General features: G+C 34.4%; 1 protein-coding gene across 4 annotated transcripts in view; it reads right to left on the minus strand.

Annotated features, from left to right (window-relative positions):
• Positions 1-12,876, minus strand: part of fwd (phosphatidylinositol 4-kinase beta fwd) — an 88,988-nt gene that overhangs the window by 21,094 nt on the left and 55,018 nt on the right. The window contains exon 1 of one of the 4 annotated variants that reach the window (XM_068774892.1): positions 53-350. The exons of the other annotated variants lie outside the window; for them this stretch is intronic. Within the exon in view, the coding sequence (XP_068630993.1) occupies positions 53-108 (56 nt within the window). The 5' untranslated portion in view covers positions 109-350. Of the gene's footprint in view, positions 1-52; positions 351-12,876 lie in introns of those variants that run through there. 4 annotated transcript variants of the gene reach the window in all.

Raw genomic sequence — 12,876 nt, forward strand, 5'->3', positions numbered from 1 at the left:
ATTGCTCTGGGAAAAAAGGTGAAATAATGTTTATTTATGCCGGAAAACATACTTGTAAAAAGGGTCTTCGTAATAACGTAAACCGACAACAACAATTTTCCGAACCATTTGGCTTGCTATAAATCACTACCGAGTACAAACTCCAAGGAACGCGGCACATAAAGCAATTAGAGTATTTCACACAACCATTGCTGTAACACTGGACACCGGCGCGAGGGATAAGTACTGCCGCGTACCGACGTACTGTAAAGTGAGGCGCAACGAAACGCACGTCCTATCGCGAAGCGAGCGCGCGACCGACTGTTTTGCGCAAGAAAACAGACACACCGCCCGCATACCATTCGAATAAGGATCACCTCGATTACGCAGCCAAAACGCGACTAAACAACTAACGAAACGCGTAAACAAAAGATCTTCACAAGTTAAATTTCCCCGACCGACTTCGCGATGCATGTGCGCGATACCATGTTAGAAATGAAACTCCTTTCTTTGCTCGACGTTGGAGCACTTGCACAAACAGACGCACGCTTGTACAAACCGACGTGTTTATTATTTTACAAATTGAAATGGTGTTCACGTACAAAGCAACATTTGACACTTAATGACTGAGACTATCGCGTATGAAACGGAATTTCATTCGTTCAGACTTCATAAAAGGCTAACGCTAGTGCCAAATTCGTGACAAGAAATGAATTTTGAAACATTTCCTTAACAGAGCGAGCAGGATTAATGTATTGGGCATACTAACACAGAACGGTTATTTAAGTAAATGCGTGTAATCATAAAGTATGCGCAATATTTGTATGCGCTAGCCATCTCGCGGCTGCGAGTGGATCCGACGCGTGACATAAGATTTACGAAAGCATATAAAAAGCGCGACGGAGAAAGCGGACGATGACCTCGGTACAATTTGTAGCATGCAATTAATTTGGATAGACGCGTAATGCGACGTCCGGCGCGCTCGGAATGCAGTGTACTATCCATTGAATGAAAGGAAGTGGAGGAAGCGATTGTATACAAAGCAAACCGAGTGGGCATTCCACGAGAGCCGATTTGTGGTTTATATTTAGAACGTTATCGGGAACGGAACACGTGTGGCACTCCGCAGATGTGCCGACGATGAGCGAACGACATTGAGGCGGCGAGAGAGCGTCCATTCGCTTCTACTGATGCTGTATCTAAATGACTTTAATATAAACAAAATAAAGAAAGCCGATACACTACACCGAACTGCCTGAACGCGATCAACGATTTATATATTTAAACGCTCAACACTTAATTATGAATCTCAAATACATTTAGAATGTACTTTGAAATGATATTTTCGTCTGTTTTCTTGTTTATACAACCTTTATTTTAGTATTTGAGGCTTATACATTCACGCATCTGGTATTTTTATATTTGGTAACGCAACAATTTTGAGACGAAATGTACTCGGTCACCCTTTAAATGCCGATTACGCTGAGTTTAATAAGCGGATTAGGTTTATATAAAGTGTTAATTATTGTATAATAACGTCTAACTGCAGTGGGGCTTATTCGTTTTTTTTTTTTTTGATGTCTCATACTGGTCGTATTTGAATTTTAATAATAGAAGTCTATGTTTAGAACATCCTTGAACATGGAACAAAACAAATGTTAAAAACAGTTCCTTCATATCAAGGCTTCAATGATGACAATTGCGATTTGCTCTAATGCATAAACGACAAGACACTCAATTCTCAATATAGATAAAAGTTTCTATTTACAACACCTGAAAATAAAAAAGACGGGCACCAAGGTATGTTTACAAAAATTTTAAATGTATTTTTACGTAACACCAAAAAATACTATAACATCTCGGTAAGTTATTTCTCAATATACAAAGTTACAATTTGATAAAATCGTACAACGGGTTAATAGATAGGAAATAGCGATGAATTTAAATATTAATGGATTTTAATAACGAGAAAAATATTCATCGCAATTACGACATTTTTAAGATTTAAATTATGTGATGTAAGCAGCTCTTTTGTAATTTTACGGACTTAGTCAAATTTTACATTCATTAATAAAAATATTAAGCTGAATGAAAGCATCGATAAATTTTAATTGTCTGTGACACCTAAGAAACTTTTTATTATTTAATCTGAGACCTTATGTCTCGGTGCTAATCTGTGGATCTATTACATTGATTAGTTTGATGTTTTTGAATTTGACGTTGTTAAATTAACCGGAATGCGTCCGATGCAAAACGCTTCCTACTTATTAAAAATTTATGGTGGGAGCCTTTGACCCTTTGTAGTGGACGTTGTAAAGCTGAAATAATGATGATGATGATGTGTAAAATTATTTCAACCACTTCGCGTGGCTCGTCCTTTCCGCTAAGATACGTTCACTAAATGCGGAATGTACTTTTAAAGATTATCTTATTATTGGTTATAAATTGGCAGGAGAACTATTCAACTAACATTTTTAACATATTTCATATATTTTTTTATTCGATGATTTAATGTTAGATGAATAATTTATTTATTTCTTGAAGGCTTAGTTAAATAATTTAAAACAAAAAATATTAGATTTTTCCAAACGAGACTCTGCGGTAACAAAATAGAAAACATACGATAGCGGAACGAGTAGCCATTGTTAGTTGTTTTGTATATACTGGAACATTTTCCCATACCACTAACAATATAAAGTATAAGTAAACATCTGACTTTCCGTGGGATTATTATATGAGTATATAACAACTGGCAAGCGGAACAGTTCCTTCTGATATACCTGTAAAAATGTTTACGTCCTAATTTATTTAAATAACAAATTTCAATAGCGATACCAACAATTTATAGTCATTATAAATGTTAATGTAAAGCAAAATGGAGGAGGCCTTTTCCCATAGAATGGTGCATAATGATTTATAATTTATAGAAATGAATTCTGATTTTTTTTAACTTATTTATCATTTAAAATTTATATACATTGTAATTATTTATTAAGATTGGAATATAAATTAAATGATTATTAATACTAACATTTTTTAATGCATACACATATTATATTGTATGTCTTGTAATTAACCATATACTTGTTTAATATATTATTCCTTTTTAAAATAAACAGGCTATAATAATAATAATCAACATTTATAGTAGCTACAATAAGCATTATTGATTTTCAGAAGAGTATGTAAATATTAGAAGCAATAACGGATTTTGTATACACACTCGACTTTATCGAGTTTAATCTTTCTATGGGCAATGTATACCATTGTATATGAAGATCCCAAATAATGCTCGTCGTCTTTTCAACTCATAGAAGCCCATAAGTCATCCCCAAAAATATCTATGCGGGTGATATACTATAATTGCCAAGTTTGGCAGGCAGGTTGGCGATCGCAATGTGGTATTATGACACACTGAGTACGTTGTTGTACATGATGTTCCAGAAAGCTTCTAATGCTATATTTTTAAAACATTACAAACATATACAAGCTAAGGATTCAATGTAAATGGCTTAGACAAAAGTACACCTTGGAAATAATGTTTTTGTCTCCTGTTAAATGAATGTTTATTAGAGTATGTATATATAATCCCGCTGACTTAATTAATTCTCCATTTAAAATTAAAGTTGTCATTCTTAGAGCGAAAATATCTAAATACCTTTCTGTAACACACGTCTTTTAAGTAGCATGGAAGGTAAAGAATATAACTCGTACTATTACGTGAGTAAAAAAAGATATTATACATTAATAATATACAATTTTGTCACTTATTTAAATTTGCTATTTAATAAGTTATAGTCTAAACAGGTTGCAAACTCAACCTGACGTCAACAACATATGTAATCCATCACATGTTGAATAAAGTATTTTAAAAAATTCCATACATTCTTATTTTTCGCAATGGTAGATCACATTTAGAATAGCTCAAAGTCACAATGATAATGAAACAATGGATCATTGATTGGAGTCTTCGCGTTGTACTGTACACGTCGGTGAAAGCCTTTGAAAATGGTCTTCGACAATTCTCGCGCGAGTAGACGTTTGAAGCAGTGAATTTAGTTAACTGAAGAACGTGTACAAACATCAACAAAGGGCGTGTGGCTAAGTAATTCGGATTATGCATTTCTCGTAATAAAATTAAGTGTACATAAAAAAATCTATTATATTAATTATAAGGAGGTATCTATGAAGAAGACACCGTAAAGCTTAAGTCATTTTTATTGTTATTAATTAATACGTTATTTGTGAAAATGTATTTATTTGTAATTTAAATAACACTATAACGTTTTTATCCCTAACAAAACATTGACACGAAAAAATAAGAAAGAATATTTTATTGTCCTCAAATCAAGGTCAGAAACATTCGATATATTTTAATTAAATAAGAAATTAATAACATATCAATAATTTAACGAACTACCACTACAAGTTAACCCTGATTCATTGAATGTAAACTATACTTGTCAACGAAGTAAATGTTAATTTTTTTTAAACATGTTATTTCTATAAACCTGCAACCCGTTATTTAATAAAACTATAACTCACCGAGAAGACAGCAAATTATATAAGAGCTATAAGCCTAGCAAAGAAAAAGAACCGTATAAGGCATAACTAAATACGAGAGCGCGGTTAGTAGTTTCTAGACTCGGCGTTGCAGAAGCAAAAACGCAAAAAAGCGCTACAAGTAAAGCGCCATATGGGCATGAATAGAATGTTCGTGCTTAACAAATCGCAGCAGCGAAAGTGAACGCCTCCAGCGACCTTGTCGCTTTTAGCGTGTCTACGACCATACACACTTTCCATGCAGAGATTTTCCACATTTTTTTATATAGCTCATAATGCGTATGGTGTGCCCCAAACTTTCCCTTTGCACTGCACTTCATTTGCATAATAAACTTAAGTACTTTCATGAGGGTAACTTTAACACTGCGATCTAACTTCTATCTCTACTGTCAGTCGTTTATAATAAATTTACTAATGGAAATACAATTTAGTGGGACAAAGTTTGGAGAACTATGAAACCTCGTCACGTCCGATCCCCCGCAGTGCCATAAAACGAAGTTTTACCGATCAGTGGATGACTTACGACACAATTTTAAGACTAGGGTCACATTACCAAGCTCACAGTTGCTAAACAAGATCGGATAAGGAAATCTGCAGTGGCAAAAGTGGCAATAGGCAGGCCACATAGCGCGCAGAACAGATGACTGCTGACACGGACATGTAACAGCAGCATAGGATGTCCACACCCATAAAGTGGACAGGCGACATCATCAAGATCGTCGGTAAACGCTGAACCAACTTCCAACCGGTTCTTTTGTAAATTTGTAGTAGACACCTAATTAGCAATGGACGTTTTACGTCTTAAATTATTATAAATAAAAATGTTTCAACCACATTACGTAAAATGCAGATGCCAAAATGGGTTTAGTAAATGCTGTATATTATACTCAGCGATATTCTAAACGTTAGTTATTAATCGACAAGAGAATTATATACCCCCAGTTTCTTAATGTACGTTCACATAAATTATTTCTATGTTGGTTTATTGATATATGTAAAAAAGTTCTAAATAAAAACCAGTACTAAAGCTTCAACTATCATTGAAGCGACCAAATTGCATAGGACGTTAATTGGTAAAGAAACATTTTGAATGTAATTGCATCACCTAAACTTTTATCAAGATAATGTGTAATGGATTTCCGGTTGGGAACGGACAGATTCAACAATAATTCGAGAATATCGCGATACTTTAATTAGAAAGCAAATTCGAATTTTACAAATTGATTTTAAAAAGCAAATTACATGAAACGGAAAACAGATGTAACCAACTATATGATTTCACACCGCCGAGATAAGGTAAAGAAGGTAATTTGCAAATGTACTCTTTTGTAATTGTTGGATATGTTACTAATATATCAGTATGATTGGTTACAAGTGTAAAAGCTTTAAAAGGATGATTTTATAACTCATTATCTGTCAATTTATGTATGGTATACCCTATCCAAATATCAATAGTTTCTGAAATAATAAAAATCTTAATATTAATACGGTAATAAAAAGCGTTTTCACAATTACTTCATATTAAAATTATTTATTGTTTATTATCCATCTCTTGGGAATTATGGTCACTTTATACAGTGTGATTGAAAAAAGATGTAAAAGTTTTGTGCTGACTAATGAGCTATACATGCACACCTTTAAAACTTAAATGCTTGTAACCAATCATCTTGTATTATATGTTGAATATACATATCAGTTGGTGATAACCAAGTTATAAACGTACATAGTGATTGCTGTAATTTTCTAAAGTACGCAGCTACTTTTAACGTGTCTCCAAGCTAAAATAGGAAAACAACCTTAGTCGTGCTTGCAATAAGATTGAAAATATCATTTTAAATGAAATAATGTTGGACGGTGTTATTTCCGATATTTTGTATCGTATTACAAAGTGTTTGTTTTGTTGTTCATTGAATAGAGAAATCTACCTGTGTACGACTGCTAAGAGCCTTTGCCTTTGATACTGATAAGTTTTTTTTAAACTAATACTTAGTTGTGTGTAAATTTTAAACGGCTAGATAATAAGTTTTTTTTTTTCAATAAAATTAGACTTATTTCACCGCCTATTTGCCTTTACATCGGCTACTACGCCCATAAAAGGAACCACAGGACAATAGAGGATCCTACCACCTCAGTTAGAATTTTTTGAGTTCGAAAATAAGCGGGGAAAACATCACAGCTCGATCGGAAAGCGTTGGATGAAAGCCGCTTCTAACGGAAACCTGTAGGGGAGGCCAATGTCCACAAGTGAATGTCCTGCGGCTGCTTAAGGATGATGATGATGATTTGATATCAACTTTGCTTAGCGATGTTTTCACTAATGAAGATGTATCTCGTGATTATATTCTATGATTATTATCACCGGTAGCCAACTTCGATCAACTTGGATGGACTGATTTACCTCGAGACATTAAAACACCATATTCCAAAATATTCACGAGACTTAATTCGTACCTGTTAATAATAATATAGAAAACAGTGAAAACATACAGCAAACAGAACACGTTATTGTCGACATTAGATGTACTCACTTCAAGTACAGAAGACAGTCGACGCTCCGTGAGAACGGGTTTAAATGAAGTAGCCGCAGACGTGTTACGAAAAGTATCACGCAATAAAATTAATTAACACACCATCGTAGTTACGACACCGTCCAACCGTCCGTTCGGTCAATGTAATTAGATGTCACATTCATTTGTAAATTTGGATTAGCACTTGGGAGCTCGGACCTCCATGACAATGTACTTCAATAATAGGTACATTTAACAATGAATGCGCACACGCAGGTGGGCCTTCCAGGTCGGAATACGTGACGCGAGCATTGATGTTATCGATCAATGCTTTTACTAAGAACGCAACAAACGCTTTGTTCGGTTCTTAGATTTGCACTAATTCGCTTCCGTGATTTTTGTCACGAAATACTCTTCTATTTTTTAAGAGAGATACACTCCTGCTTAAAGCAGATACCGCGGGTTCGAGGAAGCATGACGTAGATGGCACAAAGGCTAATAATCCCAGATTTTGTTTGCAAAGCTCTAAAGCTCCCCGAGAGCCCCGGCTCGGGTCTCTACATACCACTATATTACCGGATAAGGAGGCAGCCGAGTTCTTAGAACACTTCTACAGATGCTCTATTGAGTGACCTGGGGCAAGGATCTCTAGAGAGTACCTCCACTTAGTCTGTTACTTCATCCCTGTAATGTACAAACTAATATTATTTACCACTTGTCATTTAAAACTTTTACAGGTTTAAGGCGCCGGAGCGCTGTAGGCGCTTAGTGTAATCCTACTTAGAGTAACTAAACCCGAAGGCTCCCCGGGAGCTTCTGCTCGGAGCGTTATATTAGATTTCCACCGGGTTGGATACTTATCTCAATAATTTTTCTTCCGTCTAAAAATACATCTATTACAACTTATGCTTTTCTATATATAAACATCGGTCTATTCAAACGGAGAATGTATTAAATAAAATATTATTTTTTAAAACAATGGTTATTATTCTGAATACAATGTAGTTTTTACTAATAGAAAAGTTTACAAAATCCATTAATCCACGATTCAAGAAGAAGTTTATTTTGAATAAACTTTGAAAGTGAACAAGAACTTCCAATCGATTGGTTTTTAAAATATTACTTTGACAATCTTTGCCTTGTCACATCGTGAGAAGCAATGGTTCGCTCCTCTGTGGCGGCCTGCCTTTCCACGGCGTTTTCGAACGTAACCATATCTTCCGCATTATTGATATTCAATGATTATGGAATAGTGCTAATACGGTTCAGTAACGAGGATGACCAAGCTACATGTTAAATTCATTATGATCACACCGAATCTAATTTTTAACTGAAAATGTCAGAATGGTGTAACGTAACGTACGTTAAAAGACTACTTATAATTTTAATTTATTAATATTACCTTTAAATAGATTCTAAAAATATTCAATAACATCTATCTATCTATATATATATCTATATATATACCACGATATATATATATATATATATATATATATATATATATATATATATATATAGATCGTGGCTTCTGCTATTTGTCCACAAACTGGAGTACAATACTGCGCAGTGAGAATCTTACTAAACACCTAACCACACGTTTCATGTTACTTAATATGCCTTAGAACCCAACGCTGTTACAAATCGTAGCAACTGCCAAGCCAACGTATCAGTATTAAACTATATTTAAATATAATTAATTTAGAATATATATACATAAACAAAATATTTACTTGCTGCTTTTAACCCAAACAGGCATTCACTTGCTACATTATTTGATCCCAAATGCGATAAATAGTATAAATATTTGTAAATAGTAACAAATAATAAAAACTCTGAATTACATCAAAGTAAAGAAATTACAGCTTAGAACCTATCATAATTCATTGAATAATTTTAGTTGTGCTGTGTTTCTTAAGTTAGTTTTTAAGGACATAGTCGCCCTTCATTGATTTTTAATAGAACCGGTCGAAAGCAGTCAAAATCCAACGCCTGATGACTTCATAATGGCTATCCACCTTGTTAATCTTCACTACAAAACATAAGGGGTCCAGAGGTAATTTTTTCTGCGCACTACGTAACCTGCCCACTGTCGCGACTTGCCAATCCGCTTAGCCGTGTCAGTTAATTTGTCTCAATATCTCCTTAAACATAATTCGGTCTAGTAGAGAAATTTCGGGCATAGCCATCTTCATTGAATAAATGTTTATAAACGGTTAATTCTACGGATGACAATACATAATACTTTACTATTTTAGTATGTGAGGACATTTTACTTAGACATCTTTATTGTAAATAAGTACGAGTTTTCTCGGAAGCTGTACCTCAAGAACTCGTTTAAGTTATTTCAAGGAAATAATCGCTGAGGTGAACGCTCTAAGGAGGGTCCAGTCTACTTTGGGACTACTTATTATGGTGTGTTTATTTGTGAAATTGTAGTCGTGAAAGACATAAGGTGAGGTTATTTAGTAAAACATCAGGATAACAAAGCAGAATAAACGTTTACAATGGAGGTAGCGACATCACAAAATTACACTATCATGAGTGGCAGTTAAAATAAGATAATAGCGGGACGTGTGTTCGAGTTGGACTGCAACCAGGAAATGACCTGCCTTTCTTACCGACCCTTAAGCAAACGACATTTGTTCCTTAAACAATAGCATCCCTACATCACTTTACATCTGATAGCCTAAACAAAAGCACCCTACAAACCTTTATTTTAATAGTGTAATATAGAACTCCGTGACACACATTCGTATACGTCGTAACATTAACATGTCGCGTTATGTTGCGCAAAATTTATAAGCGAAACGGCAGCCGCGTACCAATTATAAAAGAAGATTGAGCAAGTGTATTCTCGAACACTTCTGGACCGTGACGCGATGTGCAAATTTTTACAGATGTGATAAATATCTACTTGTTTTAATTGCGATTTCTAATACATAACCTTTGAATGTGCGGACCATGGTATGAGCTGTGCAGACATTACTCTACGAGATCGAATCAGAAATGAAGAGATTTGTGGACGAAAGAAATTAACTGACATAGCCACTATAACCCATAAAGCGCACAGAAAGATGGTCGCTGGAGACTTAAGGTATTGATTGGAGACCAAGGACCGGCAAGCTGAGCGCAGGACCTCCATCCACAAGGCGGACAGACGACCTTATTGACGTCTTGAGATGAATGATGAATGTGCGAAATACATATAAGCACCTTTTAAATGAGTTTATTCACAGAAAAAGATTTAACCCTACACCGCAGTTATATTTTGTATGCACAAAGCCGGAGGTTTTACTTTTTATTTTAGGATAAATACGATACCCACGATGTCTGGTTTTAATATAATCTAATTTTTATCAACACAATAGTTTCTATACTTATATTTTTGTCCGAGTAGCAGAAACGGAGCGAATTATATGACAGAATGACAAATATGTATAAGGATAATACTACTAATATTGAGTTCATTTTCTGCGGATTCTATTTCATTTAAATGATTATGTTTATGTACATAATTAATGGATTGCATAGGGGTTTTTTTTCTCTAAAGAAATTTTGTTTATTTTTTTTTTATTTAATAGAGTTCGATGGCTTTGGGAATACGTGATTAATATGAATAATGTCAAACAAAAAAAACACAATAATTTATAAAACATTATTTGAAATTACCTCATAATAATTATGACATATATATGCTCATCACCTCAGTGACCATAACCGCTGCAAAGCAATCGAAACATCGAGAGCAAAAAAAATCGGCGTTTATAATCTGTTAATAAAATATTTCATGAAATATTCGTGTAATAGACTTAAATTAAATCCAATTAAGATTTAATTCATTCAAATTAATTTTATTATAACAATCATTTGACATGAAAACTGGTCAATAATTTTCGTAATAAATGAGAATTTAATGTTTTTAATATCGACTAAATTTATTTATTTACCCTTCATACAACTTGTGTAATGGCGGACTAAAGGCCTTGTAGGTATCCTGTACCAATCAAGCTAAGAATATATATTTAATACTGCATACTACTTACTAAACCTAATATTAAAACGGCATTACAAAATATTTCTGAAATAAATAATAAAAGTAATAGCTTCATAAAAAAAAATTAAATATTTATGGCTGAAACATTATGTGCTTTATAATCACAGGTGATAGAATACATAAAGCTTTTAAATACACAACACATACTTTTTATTAAAAAGATTTGTTTGCACCAAATGACACATGGCGTTAGATAGTGCGCGGAATGCAATTTCCAAAAACCATGTTCATGCGGGCCGGTACGATGTTGATAAATAACTACGCGGCGTAGTGTTATTGCAACTGGCCTAATCTGTTTAAGCAAAACGCTAAAACTGGTAACATTAAAAATTGGATCACGGCTAAATTCCTTAGCGCTATTAAAGTAGTGAGGCCTGCATGCTTGGTGCATGGTTAATTTTCTGCCTTGAAATAACGATGGCTTTATTTAGAGACATGCACTTTCAGTTCTTTGTCGTGTAATTATAATCGCCTGTCTAAAAAGCTGTTGATGTGATGATTTTTATAAGACATTCACTGCTAGATTATGGCCTATCCCAGTAATTTCCAATAGGACTGGCTTGAAACAGTCTGTTCGACGACCTTAACAAGGTCGTCTGACAGACCTTGTGGATGCTGGTCCAGGATCTCGAATCCAGAACCTCATAGCTCTAGTTGCTGCACGCAAAGGTTTGCCCAGTGCTAATTCAACTTCCAAACGGCTTGTAACGGATGTCATAATTTCTGATCCTGTGTATCCAAAAAAATCTTCGAGCTTAACCCTCTCCACGGTCCTTTGAACTACCGTCAACTTGCCAATGATTTTAAGTGTAAGATACCACGTTTCAGTGTCGTAAGCCATCACTAGTAACATATATTGGTCATAAACTTTTGTCTTAAGGACATGAGAAATATTGCATGAGATGTTTCTTAGTTTCCCGAACGATTCGCTGCCGACATGGATTAGATCGTTGTTTCCAACGTGGGGCTAACGCCCCACTGGAGGGCGATTAAATAGTTCAACAGGGCAATTCGAATATGGACTCAACACGCTTTTAATACTTTTAATACTTTCGTTTTAATATAAAAATTGTATATGTTACATAGGGGAAGTTAGAATTGTAGAAAGATTTTGGTAGGGCATGGCACAAAAAAAGTTGGGAAACACTGGATTGGATGATTGACCTTTTTCTCAAAGTTAGACTTACCTAGCTATAAACCATATTACATTTAATCTGTAAATCTCATTTATCTATTAACAGCGAAGCGTGATCCAAGGATACTTTGAGACGGCTTTACGTTTAGATAATGTTGAAACCTATTTAACATTGTGAAAATAAATTCGACGCGCATTACAATGGGCTGGGCTTGACCTGGGATACGAAACTCGTATCCATTTTTACGATTACTATTTGTTTATGAAATTTTGAAGGTGGATTCAATAAATTGCTAAAAGATATATTAACAAAGGAAACCATTTTCGGAGCATTTAAATGCACAGAAACAAGTAGTACGTGGACTCACCCACGCATAAGTATTATGTTTAGATGTTTGTGTGATTGCCGTGCATATATCCGCCTCACTCATTTTCACGCAGGGATTTTTTGATGTAAAAGTGCCTTCCATAATAATCCAACACTTAGTCAAACATGGATCAAAATAATGTCGAATTTCTGGACATGATAAATTAATCAAGACTTCTTTCCCTCCGGCACTTCCAGATCGTAGATACTATATATACATATATACTACAATATCAATCAATATATTCCACTGTATTTACTTTAAATT

This window comes from Battus philenor, unplaced genomic scaffold (assembly GCF_028537555.1).
Source record: "Battus philenor isolate CCGP_79_NKW_IND1 unplaced genomic scaffold, ilBatPhil1.0.hap1 SCAF_8, whole genome shotgun sequence".
Taxonomy (NCBI): domain Eukaryota; kingdom Metazoa; phylum Arthropoda; class Insecta; order Lepidoptera; family Papilionidae; genus Battus; species Battus philenor.